The sequence below is a fragment of the Onychostoma macrolepis genome, chromosome 05 (genome assembly GCF_012432095.1).
Source record: "Onychostoma macrolepis isolate SWU-2019 chromosome 05, ASM1243209v1, whole genome shotgun sequence".
Classification (NCBI taxonomy): Eukaryota; Metazoa; Chordata; class Actinopteri; order Cypriniformes; family Cyprinidae; genus Onychostoma; species Onychostoma macrolepis.
The window spans coordinates 10,626,962-10,647,594 of NC_081159.1; the positions used below are offsets into that span (position 1 = coordinate 10,626,962).

The 20,633-nt window shown below is 37.5% G+C and overlaps 1 protein-coding gene across 5 annotated transcripts in view; it reads left to right on the top strand.

Annotated features, from left to right (window-relative positions):
• The window catches only part of edil3a (EGF-like repeats and discoidin I-like domains 3a), a 206,495-nt gene that overhangs the window by 48,000 nt on the left and 137,862 nt on the right, over positions 1 to 20,633 (top strand). For 2 of the 5 annotated variants that reach the window (XM_058776707.1, XM_058776704.1), the window contains exon 2: positions 3,862 to 3,891. The exons of 1 other annotated variant lie outside the window; for it this stretch is intronic. In XM_058776707.1, coding sequence (XP_058632690.1) covers positions 3,862 to 3,891 — 30 coding nt within the window. Of the gene's footprint in view, positions 1 to 3,861; positions 3,892 to 6,215; positions 6,321 to 20,633 lie in introns of those variants that run through there. 2 more of the 5 variants (XM_058776705.1, XM_058776708.1) reach the window with 2 other exon arrangements.

Genomic DNA, 20,633 nt, shown 5'->3' on the forward strand with positions numbered 1-20,633 from the left:
ACCTAAATGTCTATATCCTGCCAAAAATATCAGTAATTTTCTTAAAAAATATTGGTCGGGACTTTGAATTTATTAGAAAACTGATGCGTTGAAGGTTATAGAGCAGATTTTTGTTTTCTGGCAGTTACTAGATAGCTTGATAAACCAGTTGATGTTACTAATCCATGAAATGTTTTCGATTAAATGATTAATGATACCATATGGTAATCATGATATTTGCATGAATACTCAAGGGAATTTCAAAGAATATCATGGCACTGCCATGTGCAAAAACCACAGTACACTACCATTCAAAAGTTTTTAATTATGAACCTACAGAACAAGCATATAGGGTTATGCATTTATTTATTTATAAAGAAAACTGATGAACAGAGACTGTGCATCATTTTTCATGTTCAACATCACACGGCAGTGACAGTGGAGGCCATTAAAACAACAAAATATGCTAGGGCTGGGTAAAAAAAATAAAATAAAAATAAATTAATTAATTAATAGATTTTCATTTTATGAACCAATATCGATTCTTAAATCCCAATCTATGCTGTTTTCAGTTGATGAATGAACAGTACATATAGTGCACCTCCAATCCAATAAATCACAATAGGCTAAGTTTTGTGCGTTGTTAATTTTGATAATGAAACAAAGTCTCAGATTTCAAATTCTGTCCATTATATTTGGACCAGTAAATATCGTTTTGGCGCTCTTTAATGTGGCGTGAGAGATCAATGTAGTGCCTCAGATCAAGTGAAGCGGCAGCGCAAAGTGCAAGTGAACTGATCATCATTTTCGCTTTACTGCTAAAGGGTACTCACCTGTGCATAATCAAACGCATAGCAAAAGACTGGTGACAGTTTTATTTTTGTTTTGGAGGCTGATGATCCTGTGCTCTGCTGCCTCACTCGCCACCAACTGGACAGGGGTGGGAATTACAGTTACAAATTACAATAGATCACCCTCAGTGTAATCTGTCAAAGTGACGCACGGCCTACAGATTTTTCCGTCACTGCTAAAAAAAATGACAGAATATGTTTGGTTAACGCGACCTCTGGTTGAGACGAGCACATTTGTGATGCATTTTTTTTTTTTTCTCACCAAATACCACCCTCCTGCCCAACACACACACACACACACACACACACACACACACACACATGGGCAACTCAAAAACCTTGTTTTTCATGTTTGGGGCTCCAGGCCAAATCCTCAGTGTGCAGCAGTACGTTTCAGAGAGCAGATAACACAAAACTCACAGAAGGTTCTAGAAACCAGACCCAACAGAAAGAGGGGGAGCAATAAAGTGGGAAGATGTAGCATGGGGACTGGCCCTTTCATGTCTGTGAGCTGTCACTATGCTCTGTAAGAGAAAGATAGAGCGGCAAAACAGTAGAAAACCACAACAAGATACAGTTCACAGTGGATGGAGTCAAGAGCTTGGATGTGTGATGTTGTATTTGTGTTCTTGCTGCTCTTTATAACACTACACAACTGTTTTGGCTATAAATGGTGTATATTCTTAAGCAGTGTGTGTTCTTGTGCCTTAGAATTGTTTTATTAACATAAAAGGCGTACTTTGTGCCCTGGATGTGCATGTGTGTTTATACTTGCCAGGAAGAGCTGTGTTTGGCATGCAAAAGCTTGTGTATTGTGTCTGTGCATGTCTTTGTAGTTAAACTTCTGTCTTGGCTCAGATTATGACTCTTATGGATGTTATAGAGGAGTAGACATTGGCACTCAACCTAGTAGCTGTGCTGTTGCTGGGTTTGTGCATCCAACTCTCTCTCTCTCTCTCTCTCTCTCTCTCTGTCTTCAGCTTGTTTACATGGATTATTGGGGCTGTGACATTCTACATAGTGCCACATCTGTATGAAAATAGTACCAAAGGAAGTAGAGTGAAGTTCAATATCAAAGTGATAGAGATTATATATATATTATTGGACTTGACAGGAGAGTACAGTAAGACATGAAATAAAATGTGAATGTGTTTCACAGCTTAGCGTATGTCTCCTTATATGGTATGCACTAGGCTATATCATAGACAGGCACATATGTATGCCCACAACAGTGTACACTTATTAGCTTATACTTATATACTGAGAAAAAGACTGACTAAGACAGGCTAGATTTGAACCTGTGTCCTTGTAAACACTTGTTATGTTGAATATGTTATGATCATGCACAACCCACTGTGCTCCAGTGTTTTTATTTTTTTTTTTATTTTATTTTTTCTGGATGCTTATTCCAGATTGGCTCTTGTACATACCAGTTAGATTTCTAATGGTACAGACCATTAACTTTTCTTTAAAGATAGTAAACCTCCAGTTGCTACCAGCAACACAAAACCCAAACAATTCATCACAAGCAGCTAATGAGGATAACTTAACCTCAGTTCTGATGCCATCAGCACCGAAGAAGAGCTCCTTTCACAAGGAGATGAATAGGATGAAGATGAAGAATGAAAGAGAAGAAAAAGGAAAGGGTGCCGGGAGTCTTCCAGCTGTAACGTGATCAGGTTGATGGAGGTCGATGATAATGGCTGGAGACAGGTTGGGTTCATCCTTGCCTTTAAGGCCAACAGCACAGCGATTAACAGTCAAACACATGCATGCTCAGCCGGATAATCTGAGAGCTGCTGCTGAATGATAAATACAGGCTCTGCTCCAGCTGAGTGAGCACCAGGGTCAGACGCAACAGCAACATTTAGATATTGTATTAAAACTTGCCCTATGAGACTGTCCTAATTCCAAAGAGCCCGACCTTCAGGCGATTACGAGAACGGTCATCAGCTACATTCACACAGCAGCAGCAGTCAGCCAGCCCGGCTGGGAGAAATAAAATGAGTAATGAGTATGAAAGGAAATGACAACTGCATTATATTACTCTTATATTCTGCACGTTTTCAGATGTTACAAATGGATTACAACGTGAGTTCAGTTGATGTGTGTTGTATGAACAGAATGGCAGCTGACAGTGTCATGTCATTGATATACGTATTAAATAGGTATGTGCTTCCTGAGTTATTCTTTTGCTGTCAGTCACTGATGTATAAGGCCTGTCAGCCTCTCACTTATGTTATGAAAAATGGAAAATGGAAATCTCATATCTATAAGAATGAAAAACTGTGAGTGTCCACTGAGGGAAAAAGTGTGTGTGCGTGTGTATATCCCTCTGGACCACAAAACCAGTCATAAGTAGCACACAGGTATATTTGTAGCAATAGCCAACAATACTGTATGGGTCAAAACTATTGATTTATTTATGCCAAACATCATTAGTATATTAAGTAAAGATCATGTTCCATGATGATATTTTGTAAATTTCCAAATGTAAATATATCAAAACTTAATTTTTGATTAGTAATATGCATTGCTAAGAACTTCATTTGGACAACTTTAAAGGCGATTTTCTCAATATTTTGATTTTTTTTTTTTTTGCACCCTCAGATTATAGATTGTCAAATAGTTGTATCTCAGCCAAATATTGTCCTATCCTATCCAAACCATACATCAATGGAAAGCTTATTTATTCAGCTATCAGTTGGTGTATAAATCTCAATTTTAAAAAAATATACCCTTATGGTTTTGTGGCCCATGGTCACATATACTGTGTATATATATTTGGTTGTCAATCCCAAAAACTGACTGTGTATATGTAGCCAATGTGGTGTGTTGGATAAAGAAGAACATGGCTGTCTTTCGTTGTTTTTAACAATGTTTTATGATGATATTTGTGGTGTGACTCAAGTGCACCACCTGTTAAACTGCAAATAGCTTTTGTGTTACTAGAGAGGTTATGTGAAAGAGGACTGACCATGTCTCTCTTTCTCTCCTTCCTCCCCTCCAATTCCTTCATAACCTTCTATAGCAGCAGATGGTGAGGATCCGACTTCAGCAGGTGGGATATATCTAGATATGGTAATTGTTGTGCTCGCCTCATTTGGCTCCTGTATCTCTCTTTGTTGCACTTCCTTCTACTGTTGTCAGTTTTGGCATGTGTGACCTTCCCTGCATGAAATTCACACGTCTATTTCAGAGCTCTTCCCTTACCTGTTTCTTCACACCTTCTCAAGGTCTCCTCTGATGTCACATCGTTCTTGCTGTGTTATTCTGTCTTCTCACCATGACGTTGATGCATAGAGCATCTCAAAACCTGCTGCAGAAACCCCCTGCTTATGATATATCATCCAGTCTCTTTTCAGATGCTGCTATTCTGATCACTCGCTCGCAGTCAAATTTGGTTGACGCCAATGTTGATGTATTTTCTCGCTTTTTATCAATTTTGATAGTTTTGCACATTTGCCACTGTGCATACACATTTGCACACACACATTATATTCTGGTAATGTAATGTGTTTGTTTTTCTCCACCTCCTCTCGATCGCCTTGGCTCCTCAGTATCATACCCATTGATCCCTCTCATCGCGCATGGTCAGCACTCATTCTCAAGCCCACTGATCTCTGTGAGCGGAGCTGCTTTGAAGAGCGCTCAGACTCTTCTCTCCTGCCTCGTTGTTTTATCAGGTTCCAAGCTTTCAATGAAATGTTCCAGCCCTTCTGTCTTCATGTTCACGGGTGTTCCTCTCACATTGAGAACAAGATGCACATCTGTTGCTGTCTGTCACCATAAACCGTTTCAGGTGGACTTTTGTGTAAATTTAGATTTTTATGAGGTAGATCATTAATCATAAACATTTACCATTATTCAGCAATGCAGACAAAATCTAATCATCAATAGGAATCCACACAGTCGGAAATTTCACATAATATTTTCAAACGCAGATTTTCCATCAGATTCATATTGGTCGCGTGGATTTTCCTTGTTGACCAGCTGTTTGGTTTGAAAGGGGCTTTATTTTTATCTGACAACAATGGTAAACCAAATTTTGTTTATTTATAGTGTTATTGCTCTCAAAAATGAAAATTATAATAATTTATTAATGCTTTTCCAAACCTGTATGACTTTTTCTTCTGTGGAACATTAGATATCTTGCAAAAAGTTTGAGTGTCTGTACAAGGGAAGAAAGTCACTCATATACAATAGGTTTGGAAAAACATGAGGGTGAGTAAAAGATGACAGTTTTCTTTTTTTTGGGTGCACTATTTGCTGTTCATGAGTCTTTCTGACATAATCAACATATGTTCACAAAGCTGACACTTCAAAGTTTACTGTTCAAGAATCAGAATTACTTAGACTGTTATGATAATAAAGATATATAAGCTCAAACATGAAAACAAAAATAAAAAAAATATTAAAAACATATTTTTTAAATGTATAAAAATTATGTTGCTGTGGTATATGTTTTTTAGAAACACAACGAAGCTAAAGCCACAAGTCTACTCAAATCAAATGTCAAAACTCAAATGTCCTCAAATCTGAGGACATTATCTCTACAACTGTGAATTTTATGAAACATTTTCTAAGACCATGCCATGTGTGTTTTTAGAGAAGGCTAATAAAAGGCTAATATAACTGATGTATTGCTTGTCCTCTAATATCCATGCTATATTGCATATTGCATCTATTGCTATATAGCATCTAAAGTGGCTTTTTAAGCCTGTTTAGAATTTCAGATTAATTCTGCTAACTCTTCAGCCACTGCTACTATATGTGCCCCATCGTTTACACTTACCAGCATCTGTTGGTTTCCCCAAGGAAGTTATTATCTTTAAAGCCTGTAAATGGTATTGCGCAAAATTAAATGATACTCATATCTTACTTATTTTATCTTTCACAAGGTTCGTAATAGTTTAAATATATTTAAATGTTATATATATATATATATATAGTGTGTGTGGGGGGTGGAATATACTGTAGTAAATAAATAAATAAATAAATAGAGTGTACCCAAAGAAAGACGTCTTCACTGAAAAATATGGCTTTATGAAATTATGTTGTCAATCTGACTTTCTTAAATGTGTTTTGACAGATTCGAAGAGTGTGCATGCATCTTCATTTAGGCCTAAGTCTCTGCATGTGGACCACAATCAGAAAATAAATCCGCAGAGCGGATGAACTTTAGATTGTTGTTTGGTATAGTTTTGATGGGTTTCAGCTCTAAAGCTCACATATAATCTGGCATTATTTTGGATTATTTTATTTTCCACAATGCACAAAGGTTAGAGCAATGACCACAGTGGGTTCTTTAGGCTTGGAGCATTTGCGTCATTGATTTGAGATATTAAACCTAGAATTGACCGTTCGCAAAGATATTGATTGACAGGCGATCTGACCAATCAGAACGCGGATATTATGCGCCGCCGCTGCTATCCGCCATTTTGCCCGACAGCTACGGCCTGTCTCCATAGAAATACATGTTAAAACGGGGTAAGAAAGATCGACTGAATTGAAACTTTTTCAATATAACTAAATATAAAAATGTGTGGAGGGTTAAGCTGTGCTGTTGTTGGCTGCCACGGTAACGACAATAAGCTAAGGTATTCCTTTAAAGTACTTGTTTTGCGTGCCAGAAAATCTGTCATGTCCGGCACTGTATGCATGGTTTGCAGCGCTTAAGTTAAATACTGTGTTAAATAATTAAATAATATGTTAAAACGTGTGCTCTGATCATTCTGTGGACAAAATCCTGTAAACTTTGCCCCGATCGGGAGCTGTATATGCACATGTGCGCTCATCTGTATTCAATGCAGCTAACCTCGCGTCGCTTCATGTCATCCTCCCACTCAGTAAACTATTACAGGTCCTTTACGGCAAAAAAGACGGTCCCTGTGACACTCTGAAGTGATGAAACTATGGCGCCGTGTGCTAAAAACATTTTTATAGGTTTCACGTTATATTGTTGGCTCGTAAAATATGTAAATGTGCATGACCAGTAGCTGCAGCTGTATCCCTTCCAGCCTTAACCACAAATCAGACAGGAGAGTAGATTAACTTCAGTCGACCAGGGTTTCCGCAGGGTCTTAAAAAGTCTTAAATTTAGTTGTATCAAATTTAAGGCCTTAAAAAGTCTTAAATTGTACAAGATAGTCTTAATTATGATTTCAAAGTCTTAAATTTGGAGACGGAAAGACAAGAATTGCGATATGGCTTAATGTGACGATTAAACTTCAAAAGGCTATGATTTCATTAAAGGTGCTGTATGTAAGATTGACACCGAGTGGTTGAACTAGGTATTGCAGTCCAAATTCAAAATATTGGAGACGGTTATTTTCACCCGGCCCCTCCTCCTCAGACTTGACGCACACGCAGGTTGCCAGATTAACGACATCAACAGGAACGAGCGCACATGACGATAAATACAATTAAATAAGCTGTGTTTTCCACCAACTGGCAACCCGCGGTGCCGAAATACAATTGGGTAAACTGGCAGTGGGCAGGTTTCACAAATCATAACAAACACGGACATTCCGGGCCGGAATGCACATTTTCAAAGGAGAATAATTGACTGTGGCATTGTTTTTCAGATAAACAAGTATGTTAACTTAGCATGTTTCTTAAATATCTGCAAACATATTATGGTATTTTTATGCTTTAGTAGAGTCAAAATCCTACATACAGCACCTTTAAATAAACATGAGCGCTGTAAATTTAAAGTCCGGTGCTTATTGTCTACGGTCTTTACCGGAAACTGTTATATTTCAGCCAAACGCGACACCTGCTGGCAGAGAATGAATCAGTTAACAGGTTAAACTAGTGCGCGTGCGAGTTTCACTGCATGATTCAGTCTATTAAAATATATTTAGAATGATCACATACTTTAAGATATGGGGGCAGAAAATGTATAGCCTATATTTATATCATTTCATATAGTTAATATCACATGAAGGTGTTTCGTTCCTGAATGAATCAACTGTTTAAATGATTCGGTTTTTAATCGCAATGACTCACTTATTAAGGCTGACTTACTGCCACCTATTGCCCGTTTTAATGTCACATTTAAAGTATCTTCATTTTTAAAATATTTTTAATCATTTTAATCATTTTTCAACGTTTTATGTTTCAAATATCAAAACATTATTTATGCATCTGTAACTGCGCAGGTTAGCATTCTATGTCCCTCTGAGCTGCATTAAAAAGTGTGTAAATACATCTAAATGCCACTTCAGATGCATTGCAAAGATGCATTTTGTTGATACTGATTTCAATTGCTTGGTAACAGCACAAATGCAAGAATTTGACTCAAAAGATGATGCACACTTTTAGAAAAAAATGGCTTAAAGGTAAAAATGCCCATAAAACTTGTTGGAAAAGACTCATTTCTATCGCTGCTGTGAACTGACCACAAAGAATATGAAGATTATCAAAAAAATTCAGGATTCAGCTGTCCATGGTAATCTTTAAGACACCAGCACAATAACACACTCAGCAAAATCATCTAATTATCGGTATCGATAAAATCCCAGAAAATATCAAGATGTCATTTTTTTGCCAATTTCGCACACCCCTAATTCATGTTATTTAATTTATATAATAATTTATTGATAATAATTGTTGAAATCAATATTATTAATGCTTTTGACTTATCCATTTTCTTAAAAATGGTTAAAGGCTGAAATGTAAAGTTTAACATTTTACAAAACTTTTTGTTTTTGTGAAAACTTGTATCTGAATTGTAAATTATGCTTTTTGCAGTCGTTTTACAGTTTAATATGGTACTATAGACATTGAAACCCTGGTCGACTTAAACTTGAAAAATGGTGTGTTCTGCGGTTGACATAAAATACTTTCTGATGTTTATTCATGTTCATTTCGTCGAGGTAATAGGCCTTTATCACACTTCCGCGTTCGAAAAGCGAAAGATTCAAATAGTAGCGTAAAAGAACTTCCGCTGCAGCCTCTATCAATGGCTGTGCCCATAGCACGGTATTGTTGTGGATTATTTATGTAGAATTCAGCACAGATACGTTTTCTAAAGACACCAATCTCAGTTTACAACAATTAATTGAGTATTATAAAATGAAGGAATGTTGTCACGATATCCAGATGCGTATTTCGTGACTTAAACAGGAGCGCGCGAGCCATACTGTATGTGTACAGGCAATTCTTCACAGTCTGATCACCTTATTTCAACACACAACAGCGAGAAAACTATATAAACAACATATCACATTAATAAGCATTAGAATTAGCCAAAGTTTAAAACATTACTATAGGCTGTATGATTAAATTAAAGGTTTAGGGCAAACTTGTATTAAACATGCTCACATTTTTTCATGCGCTGACTTTATGATGCAATCCTCTATATTTGCATCAAATTTAAGTTGTTCAAATAAAGAAATATTTCCAGCCCATAGACAATAATTAAAAATAAGTTTGATCATCTTAATCGAGTTATTCTCCGTGATTGCGTGCAACGATTGAATATCATATAATGTGAACAAGAGCGGGAGGTTAATCACAATAAATATAATTAAAAAATAAACTAAATAATATTAAAATTAAATCAGTATTGAGTATTGGCAGTAACTTGAGCTGCGTGCTCTTCATTAATCTGACTGGCAACACCGGAGCTGACAGTCGCGTCGCTCAGATAGGCAATGTTACACATTAAAATGAAGGATGACATGATACATGGTATGGAAACGGTATAAATATGCAGTTTTAACATTGACGTTTATTGCATCAATGTTCAACTAAACTAAATTAGTTTAATTTTCTTCACAAAACTGCCGTCTGTCCATTGACTATAAAGCGGGCGGAAATTCCTTTACGCTACTAATCGGAGCCGGATGTGACGACACGTGGACTGTGATAAAGGCCTATACAGTGATTTGTCACGACACATTGAAGAGAAAAATACATTTGCTCTGCAATGTATTTTTCACTGCGTGAGAACATGATGTGTAGTGTGAGAGCGGCATTAGGGCATGCAGGAAACTTTTTATAGTACCCGAACTAATTGTGGAACTACCCACTTTTTGGCATGTTCGCAACGTGGGAACTAGGAACAGTTTTAGTTCCAGGAACTCCGTTTGGAGGAACTAAATTAGCTCCTACTTCAGAGTAGGGTCTAAAACAGTTCTAGGAACTATCCGTGACGTAAGTGTACGCCGATTGGCTAAATGCGTACGAAAACGCCCTCACCCACCATGATTTAAAACGCCGTGTAAACATGAGGCTTGTTTGAGATGCGCCGCACCTCGCCTGAAATGTAGGTGAGAGTAGGCGACTGCAGTGAGGGAGGAGTGAAATAAGCGCAGTCAAGACAGACAGTTCTGCCCTCTCGAAGTGGAACAGATACCAACGAGATCAAAGGCAGATATCGCGTTATTCTCACTCATATGCTGTGCTGCTGATAAACATGATATGATTTCAGTTCTGTTGCTTTATATGAATATAAATATGATGAACAAGACACTCAAAGTGCTTGCTATTTAATTCCATACAAAATGCGTATTTGTCATCCATTTCTACTTTAATACAAATGTGTATTTTAGATTTTTATTGAAATATGGCAACAATCACATATCTCACCCAGAGATCGCACTGTCATAGTGTTTGGAAATATTCATGCACAATTTAAATACATAATAGCATGAAATCAGATTAAAAAAATAAAACATTTTAGAAGAGAATGCAGCGTCACAGTTGTCTGAACCAATGAGCATTAAGCTGTGTCGTCATTCAGTCGTTTCCCATCATGCTTTTGATCAGCGTAGTAGGGGGAGAGCAACTGCGCGCGACTGCTCAATCCGACACAGCCGCCTCGCCGTCGCGAGAGTTTTTTGACACACGTCAGCATGACATCAGAGCAAGGCGGACGTAACTTGGACACTTTTCTAACCGGCATGCATCTCGCGGTGATCACCGATGATCGGTTCTGCGCAGATTTTGCTCATCTCAAACAAGCCACTGTTCCAATGTTTACTGTAAACATTGTATCATACTGAGAGCATTTATAAACGGCATTTACCTGAAGACTTCGTCACGGCGTTTTGTGCTTCTATCAGCCTCAATGAAATGTAGCACTGCAAGTTGTCGTTGGAGGTCCTTTCCGTTCTTTCAATTGCTTGAGGTATATGTTGAATTATTGTGAAACCCGCGAGACATAAAAACACAGCGTCCTCCATCCTCCTGTTGATAAGGTTGTTCTTCTTTGTTTATGTTGTTGAACGCTGCGAACAAATGACGTCACTATCGACCGGCTTACGTCACTTCTTGGTACCCACTGTCGGGAGACACTCCTCACTGCAGACTGTAGTGCGGTGACGTCACGTATATGTGTTTACTGCGCATGCGCAAAGTGACGTATGGTATGTCTATAACACGCATGCGCAGTAACGTGGTGACAGCGCATGCGCGTGTAATTTGCATTGCGTGATGACGTTAGGTGTTTTCGCATCGTGCCTGATGTGACACGTCATTAGAACGCATGCGCATACTTAACAGAATACTCTAATAAAATATAAAAGTATTAAAGAACGCTAAGGTGGAAAAAAACAGTAAAATGTAACAGCACATATCCATGATTTTAACCATGTTTCATCTGAGGTAAAATTATACGGAATTACAGAGTTTATTCTGTAATATCTGTGTAATATTTTATTTACAATTTATTAACATTTTGTTGCACTTTACTTCACTGTGTATATTGTAACATTACACTTTAATGGCACCTTAGATATTTCTTATTGTGATAGTCAACATTACAAAAGATATCTAACAGCCTTCAGTGTTAGTGGCGCAGATGGTAAAATGTGTTGTTAACATTTTGACGCGATCAGCTAGAGTTCGAATCCGCCTTTTGGCAAAGTTTTTTTCTCCCTTTTCAAATTTCAAATCACGGCATCACATCAGAAAAACATTTATTTTCAATAAAAATGAAGGAAATAATCAAAAAGTTGTGAGGGAGGGCTTTATTGTCCCAATAAGGTGGCATCCATTTAATAATTTGAATTAAAATTCGAATTTACACTCAATAAGTTATTATTGCATACTGTTTTACAATGTACTACAATACTGAGGTGCAGATAATTGCCACTATTTGCAATAAGTAGTTTAAATACCAGAAAATCCTGCTATTTTAACATAGTGTAAATAGAATCTACCACTGCCTTTCTTATTTTAATCTTTCCTCTGTCATGGTTCGTTTATTAATTTATTTTGTATAATTTTAGACATTTTTCTTTTGCTTTGGCAATTCTGAATGTGAAATAATATTTAAGCCAATAAAGTAGTTTTAAGTTCAATTGACTACAGTATATTTCCAGTGTCTGCATCCCATTTTATGCATGGTGCCTCTAAAAAAACAAACTGATAACAGTGATCTTTTTTATTTTATTTCAAAGAACAAAACAGAAAATATAATTGTATATACAAATATAGATTAAGACTATAGACTATAAACATGACGGGTTGGGTACCGAAACCCGGTACCAATATGGCACCGGTACCTAAGTAACCGGTATGTACTAGAACCGAATCAGAACGGAGATTTCGGTGCCTCATTTCGGTGCCATGCCTGAGCGTTCGATTCAAATATTTTTCCTTTGTTTCTCATCACCGGCACCGCACGTGAAAAATAATTTCCCGACTGAGAAAATGCACGTGGACTCACGTCGGAAAGCTCGAATAATACAAGTCCAACACATCTTTGTAGTAGTAAGGCAAGTGTGCTGTTTTCACATTCCGACTTAAAAGCACAACTCGGGAAATGAGAGCATCCGAGGAGCGCGTGAATGCAGAAATTACACTTGCTCTGACAGCAGCAGCGTTCCATTAACTAGCTAAGCTAAACATGTTTAAATTAGGGCTGGGCGATATGAGCAAAAATTCATATCTCGGTATCTTTTGGCTGATGTGTTGTATATGGTATATATCTCGGTATTTTGTATTTGGATTAAACAAATAAAGTGAATATAAGCATGCTGGCATATATTATGTGCAAAAAGGGTTAAAATCACATTACATTCTAACATTGTAACATTTCAATCTAAAAACAAAAATAATGCTTTTAAAGCAGAAGTTAAATTTACGAAACTAAAAATGAAAATAAAGCACAGACTGAGTAGAAATGGCTATTTTGATTACCCATTACTTTACAGTTAGTGCTATCATACAAATACACTTACTTGTAGGTTTAAAATTCTGCATACATCACATTTATTGTCCAACTACAAATATTTCAGCAAAATGTATATTTTAGTCAGAGTTATTGCGCTCCGTCTGTTTGGCGCGCATGTGCGCGCGGCGGCGCTCGATCTAAATGAAGTCTGTGAAGTTTAGCGGAGAATCGCAAAGCAAAAGCTCACGCACTTCTGACAGCAAAATTGAAATATTTCCATAGCTTTCTAACATTTACAGATGGAGAATATGTAAGTTTACATTACCTGTGAAATGTAAGTGCATTAGGGAAAACAGCACGTCTCAAACACATTAAACAGCACGTCTCTGTCAGCGGCACACGCAGCCTTTCTGTCAGAGCCGCTTTAAACTATAAACTATACGCTAGTATATCTTACGAGTTTTTTTTTTTTTTTTTTTAAAGCCCTTCATATAAAGCTTGTCACGTTTAGAACAAATTGTATTATGCACTTTCTCCGCAGCAGTTCAGTCTGTGTCCTCCCTAGATAACTTTTCAGCTGCGCTCGTATCAAGCTTATAAAGAATATATCGATATATCATGGTAACTCAATATACCGCCCAGCCCTAGCTTAAATTAAAATGCCTAAAACTAAAATGATCTTGTATTCTCGTTTTTAAACCTGTTGTCCAACAAAAGAGAACATTATAACCTTTTTAGTCCACAGCAGTTAAATGCTTCCTTTTGTGATCTGATGTAGCTTGTCACAGAATGAGGCAGAAAATATGTTCCATAGGCTACTAATGCATCGATTAGCAATGGATTATTAATATACTTAATTATTATGAAAGTACCAGCGATGGCTTGAATAACACAGATAAACTATATATTGTTGTAGTCGAGTGTTTAATGTATTTGTTTTATCATTCAAAACATTTATATCTTCTGTTTACTCAGTTACAGCAATAGCAATGCCTTTGTCCATATTGGGGATTTCCTGGAGCTTCATGAGTTGCATATACAGTACACAACCCATTCTCACACCCAACTCGTCACATATTGAAGCTTGGTCAGGACCACTTGGCGTCGCTTTTTGACGCTCAAGGTACCCCTTAGTGTCATTTTTCGACTTGCAGGGTCCTCAGTTGTTTTAAATAGGAAACCCTTAGCGTCAATATGCCGACGACATACTGGGAATTTTATCGTCATAATTAAATTATATTGGGTAATAACATTGCCATTATTGCATATATGTTGGGGTGTGATTTTTCAATGTAAACAGCCACAACAGTTTTATTTATATTACATTATTTACACATTATGAGCACATAACCCAACCCCTGCCCCTAAACCTACCATTTGTCAATAAAACACAAGATATAACAGGCAGATACAACTACCGTCATAATTTATTCAAAAAATATTAATATTCCAAGTCTTCCGAGGCAAAACATTTGATTTGTGAGAGGAATAGACGCGATCGCCGTCTCCGTCCGCCGTTAAACTCATCCCGTATGCTGCAGTCTGTGCGCGAATTCAAAAAATGCCGCCAGAAGAAGCCTTGGTTGTGAAATGCTATTGGCTCTTGTGTGTCTCGTGACCGATTGCGTTATGCTGTTCTGACAGGCTATTGGCTCTTCTGTGTCTCGTGACCAATTGCGTTATGCTGTTCTGACAGGCTATTGGCTCTTCTGTGTCTCGTGACCAATTGCGTCATGCTACGGGACTGGAGTATCTTTTTGAATGACGCCGGTTTCACACCGCAAGCGTGAGCTTCGCGGCAGCATCACGTCAGCGTAACTACAGCGTCACTGCAGCTGCAGACTCACCAGAGTATTCACACTGGAAGCGTTTGTTCAGCGTCACAGCAGCGGTTCCAAAGCGACATATTTCTTTACAAAGACAACTATAAATTTGTTTTTAGAAGTTGGTCAGTTATAAACTTTTGTTTATGAAAGTTTTGAAGTCTTGGGGATTCGCTTGTAAATGGTAAACAACAAAAACAGCTCCTGTCATGATGTTTCAGTCATACTCAAATATAGAAAGTGCTGTTTATACTGTTTTTTTATTTTTATTAATTTTTTAAATATATACTTTTACCCATAATCTCCATTTCTTATAGAAGCTGTGAAAGAATAATGAATTTCTTATGTAGGCCTACTGTATATACTCCATTGTAACATAAGATCTTGAGCAAGATGAATTGTTCGTTGTGAGTTTGATAATGCTTTAAGTTATAATTTGCTTATGGCAATTAAAAATGAAAAACAAGTTAAAATGGGTAAATATTCTATACATATTTTTAATTGTTCATTTTCTTTCCTGACATACTCCAATTCGTCTTAAAACACACTAGACATGCTTATTCTGTGCATTTTTAGCACGTTTTGTGTGAAATATTTATTTTGTCCATCAAAAGTGTGCTGTCACTTTAATTGAGCGTGAGAGGCGCAGCAAAAATACGCTGGTTTCACACCGCAAGCGTGAGCGGCGCGTGAGCTGCGCGTATTTTTTTCGGCGCCCATGTTAACAAATGAGTGTATTCACACCGGGAGCAGGAGCGTCGCGTGAGCGGCGCTGCAGCGATGGTTTCGCGCCGAGTCTATTTTTGCTGCGCCAACGGTCAATTGACCCATCGGTAAGCCCGTTAATTACTGTTGCTTCCTAGGAGGTCAGAAATGGATGAGTTTCATCCTCGGTTGAAAAACACACATTGTTATATGACACAATTATAAGGACAATAATAAAAAAAAGGCATGGAGTTTAATTGCAGGAGTTGTATGAGTAGTAAACGGAATTAAGCGGACAAAACATAAACATTTAGCCAACTATCTTAGAAAAGAAAAAGAAAAAGAAAAGAAGAAGAAAATAAAGAAAAACAATGTCGGACAGGCAAATCACGTGGTCTCGCTGAATCCTGCCGCTTCGCTTCTGAAACGCTTCTGGTGTACGTTGGCACCGTGTGGAGGACGGAACAAAACCTCTTCGGAGTCGTAACGTGCCGCAAATGCGTGCAGTGTACATCAGGGGTAAGACGTGAGCGAGTTAACGGAGCGGGATCATTTTCAGCGATTAAAACCTTATGTTTTGCTCTCTTCTTCTCATAAAGACTTCGTATGGCTTCAGAAGACCTGGAATGCAGCACGACTTGTTTGTAATGCTTTTATACTGCTTGTTTATGGGCAGTTTTTGCAATAAATACCGGTGACTGCACTTACAGAGGTGCTCCAATAAAAGTATAAATGTATATAAAATTATTTATATTTTTTACAAATGCATACAAACCATTAAACTAAGACAAACAACTGAAAACAACGGAGGAGAACGTATTGTCATTTTCCATCGTCTTGACCTGACGCATAAAGCAAGCAATTGAAAGCAATGGAGATCCGATTTTGTCATATACTGACGCCTAGGGGCACTTTTGGCGTCTTCATAGTGACGCGAAAGACGTTTGACCATGCTTCAGTTTTTGACGCCTTGGGAGTGAGAATGGGTTGATATACAGTATGTTTATATATACATATACCTGTGTGTATATATATATAACAAGTATCGGTTCAGGCACCGTTTAGGCACCGGCACCGTTTTAAAAGTATCGATTTGGCACCGGTATCGAAAAAAACCCAAACGATACTCAACCCTACATGACACATGTGAAAGAAAAAAAAAATATTGCATCTACTCATTCTGAAATTCACCTCCATCACTTATAAAACAATCACCGAGCACTAGCCCTCAAATTCTTTGAATGAATAAAACCCATGCAGGACTCCCCTCCTGCCATTCTTGACATACGCAGGTGGGCAGTCTTTAAATATCTCACTTCACCGTAGGCAACTGGGTCAGTGAATACGGCACCCGGCTCTCCTGTCTGTATTGTGCAGAAAATACACTCCAGATCACGACACCTAATTTACATAAAATAACAAACGATATTAAAGCAATATTAAATCATTTTGAAGAAAGAGCCATACAAGGAAAATATTTTAAATGTATTTTTAAATATATTATAGGATGGTGTTATAAAAATAGTGTTATTTGCTTTGTCTGTAAAGTACCTAAGAGATTTAATTTATAATCAGAATTAACATCAACTAAATAAAAAAAGTTTGTCAAGTCAAAATTTAGGTTGGCTTGGCTTGAGAAAGCATAGCCTGAAAGTTTGAAGTTTTTTTCAATTGGAAAGTTTTACAGTTGAGGGCAATACAGTCTATCAGGGGGAAAAACAGATAGTTGAGAGAAGACAGACAGAAAGATGAGAAGAGACAGACACTCAAATCTGTCTAGCCACATGAAGTGGGCCTCTTCTCTGAATTTCATCTCACTGACAATGTCCCTAAAAAGTCACACGAAGGTAAATTGAAGAGGTAACACTTTACAATAAGGTGTCATTGGTTAACACTAGTTAATGTATTAATTAACATGAACTAACAATGAACCATACATTTGTTACAGTATCTATTAATCTTTGATAATGTTAGTTAATGAAAAAGGATTACAAATATGAGAAAAAATTTTTTTTGCAATGCATGCAACCATCAATGGCATTACTCTATTAATATAAGTCTTTCTGCTCTTAAGACATCTTTAAAGGCTCATTTTAGGCGAAGTGAGACTTTTAAAGACCAGCAGCAGAATCTCTGTCACTTCGAATACTAACACATCTCATAAAATATGTCATAAATGTTTGAAATCGCACACCTTTGCAATGACACTCTCTATGATTATGACCAAAGCATCCTTACAATTACAGTAAGTACATGTTCCTTAACTGCCACCGAATCTCAAATCCACCATACCTTTCCAACATCCGGAAGTGAATGAACCTGGACATGCGCATTAACGCCAGTCAGTACGGTGCACACGCGTATTTACGGTAATTACAAGGTACGTGACGTCACGACGCTCCTGCACATGCGTTTTATAGACATACCATACGTCACTTTCCGCATGCGCGGTAAACACATACGTAGGTACGTGACGTCACCGCGCTACAGTCTGCAGCGAGGAGTACTTGGACTATCGGTGCGAATGCAACCCTTTAAATGGTACTGGGAAATAGTTCGTGCAAAATCGTTCCAGTACTTTAGTACTGTACTTTTAGTTCTGGAACTAAAGCAGTGCGAAAGGCCCTATTGGTTGTCAGTCATGGCAACAGTAACTAAGGGTGGGCGGGTTTTGCAAACGGTCAATTGACCTATCGGTAAGCCCCGTTAATTACTGTTGCTTCCTAGGACAAACAAACTGAGTTGCTCACTGTCTTTCAATGACAGCTGCAGTGTGAAAACCATGTCCCACAATGTTTTTGCACAATTTTGGACACAGGACGACACCAAATGGGAATTAAATATTCCATGGAGGGATTTATAAAATATTTAAAAATAAATACGGTGGGTGAATCGAAGCGAGGGTTTACAGATCACAATGCAAGCGGGAGAAGTCTCATATTACGGTCGGTCATCAAGATCGCGGATGACAACATGCAGGATCAACACTGTTCATGTATCGCAGGGAACGATTAAATTAATGCACATTTAATCAGTTTAATATGGAGAAGCACTGAAATGTAGACCTTCGTTTATGTGTTTTTGACCTACACTTTACAAGACGCGAGAACAGTCTGCTATTTAGGTTTGTACATGGACTCACTAACTTTAGCCAGAGATAACGTTACCTTGCTAAAGCACAAGATAACATTAACGTTCTGCTTGAGAAGATGGAAATTGTAACTTAATGAGTGCATGTCAACCAGAAAATGAACGTTTTTGTCTTCATTTGTATTGGGGTGAATACTTAGGGACATTTTGATCTGTTTTGTTTGGATTCAGGAAATGTAATAAAATAAATTATATTGCCCATCCTCTCAGGATACCTGGAATTAGTGTTACAAGTACCCCAGGCACATCGTTCTTCCATTTTTGAAGCATAAACCCCATAAAACCGAGGTGAGCTTCAGATCTTCCAATGTTTCTCTATGGCGCTGAAACCTAAAGATGTCCGAGTTCCGCTCCTCGTGCAACTGATAATTGACTGCCATTGGCTAGTCTGCGTTCAAGGGGAGGGGCTTACCAATTGTGACCTGTTGAAGCCTAAATTATATATGTCATAGGGTTGGTACAGTAAGTACAAGTTCCTTCATCATTGGATCCATCGCTATACATGTGGTGTGACGCTTGAATCAGTAGCTCCTGCAGTATACTGTTCAATCAAGACCCCCAGGCTGTCATCTTAATAGCATGGTACATGTTTGATATAATTATATAGATTAAATGAGATAAAAAGGGCTATTATAGGTAATCATTTCTCCCCCGAAATGCATTCATTCCTATTACAGCACCCTTATCAAAATCTATTTGCATTTTATTGTCTTGCCAAGTTTGAGAGCAAGAGGTAAATGGGAAACAGGTTTATTTTTGTAGCTTGTTATTGTCCCCACATGTCTTTTTTACTGTATAAACTCTGAGTTGCCATAGAGGCAGAGATCACAGACAATACTGGCTCATTTTTGCGCTTCAAAGGGAGCAAAAATGAAGCTGTATAAGCTCTTCAAACTGTATGTCCCACTGCACTTTCATACTCAAGCAAAATGCAAGAGCTATAATTGGTCAAATGAAAGATGACACTCAATATGAATAAAATTTCAGAATTTAAAACATAATCTGAATAACAGCTCCTCCTAGTTTTGCGTTATTGGATCAGAACCGATCTGTTTTATTTATTAACTGCATCACTGTGCTTTTCTCTATTCTTTGTTCAATTATGGATTTGATATGTACATTTTACATGCAGCTGAAGAACATTCATCGTAGCCCACTGGGCCCTTATTAGTGTAGTTGCTATGAAGGAGTGTGTTGCATGAATAATACACTTTCTTCTTCCTCCTGGGGAGTTTGAGTGATGGAGCGGGTAACTGCAGCAAATATTAGTATGCCATTATATAACTAAAGGTGGGACTGAGTTCACCAGCCAATATTATGACCCCTCCATCAGACACTGACATGCTAAAAGCCCTCTTTTTTTAAATGCCCTGCCTTTGGCCCGAGCACCATTTTTGTAATCCGAGAAACATTATTTCAATTTGCTCTGCAGTGTGTTTCAACGTGTTTCAACTTTGAAATGGAAAAAGGTGACTTCTGTTCTCATGAGGGTCCTGCTATACCTGGTAATTGTTAGCATCAAACGGCTGGTAATAATTTGAAGGCTTTACTTTAAACATGGCCTTTTGAAAAACTCAGCATGTACAAGCTCATAATAAAGACATGTTCCATAAGCAGGTTACCAGCACAGCGTTTGTCAGTGTTTTCTTAAAAATAAATAAATAAATAACTGGAGACATTTGACAGACATGTTAATCAGTATTATAAAACATTCATACACATTTCTACTTATAAATAAACACATTAGCTGGCTCTTGAAAACTTTTATTTTTAATAAAAAGCATACACAGCAGGTAACTAATGAGGATGGAAGGACTTTTACATTTACCTATAATCTTAAAATGAGCTTTATTTATGCTTGTGAGAACACAAATTCATTTTTTTTAACTTCTCAGTGTAATGAACATAGCTAAATCTTATCTGTCCTCTTATCTTCAAAAATGTACATACAATCAAGTAAATCAATATATACTAAATTGCAAATCTCAACTTCATGAT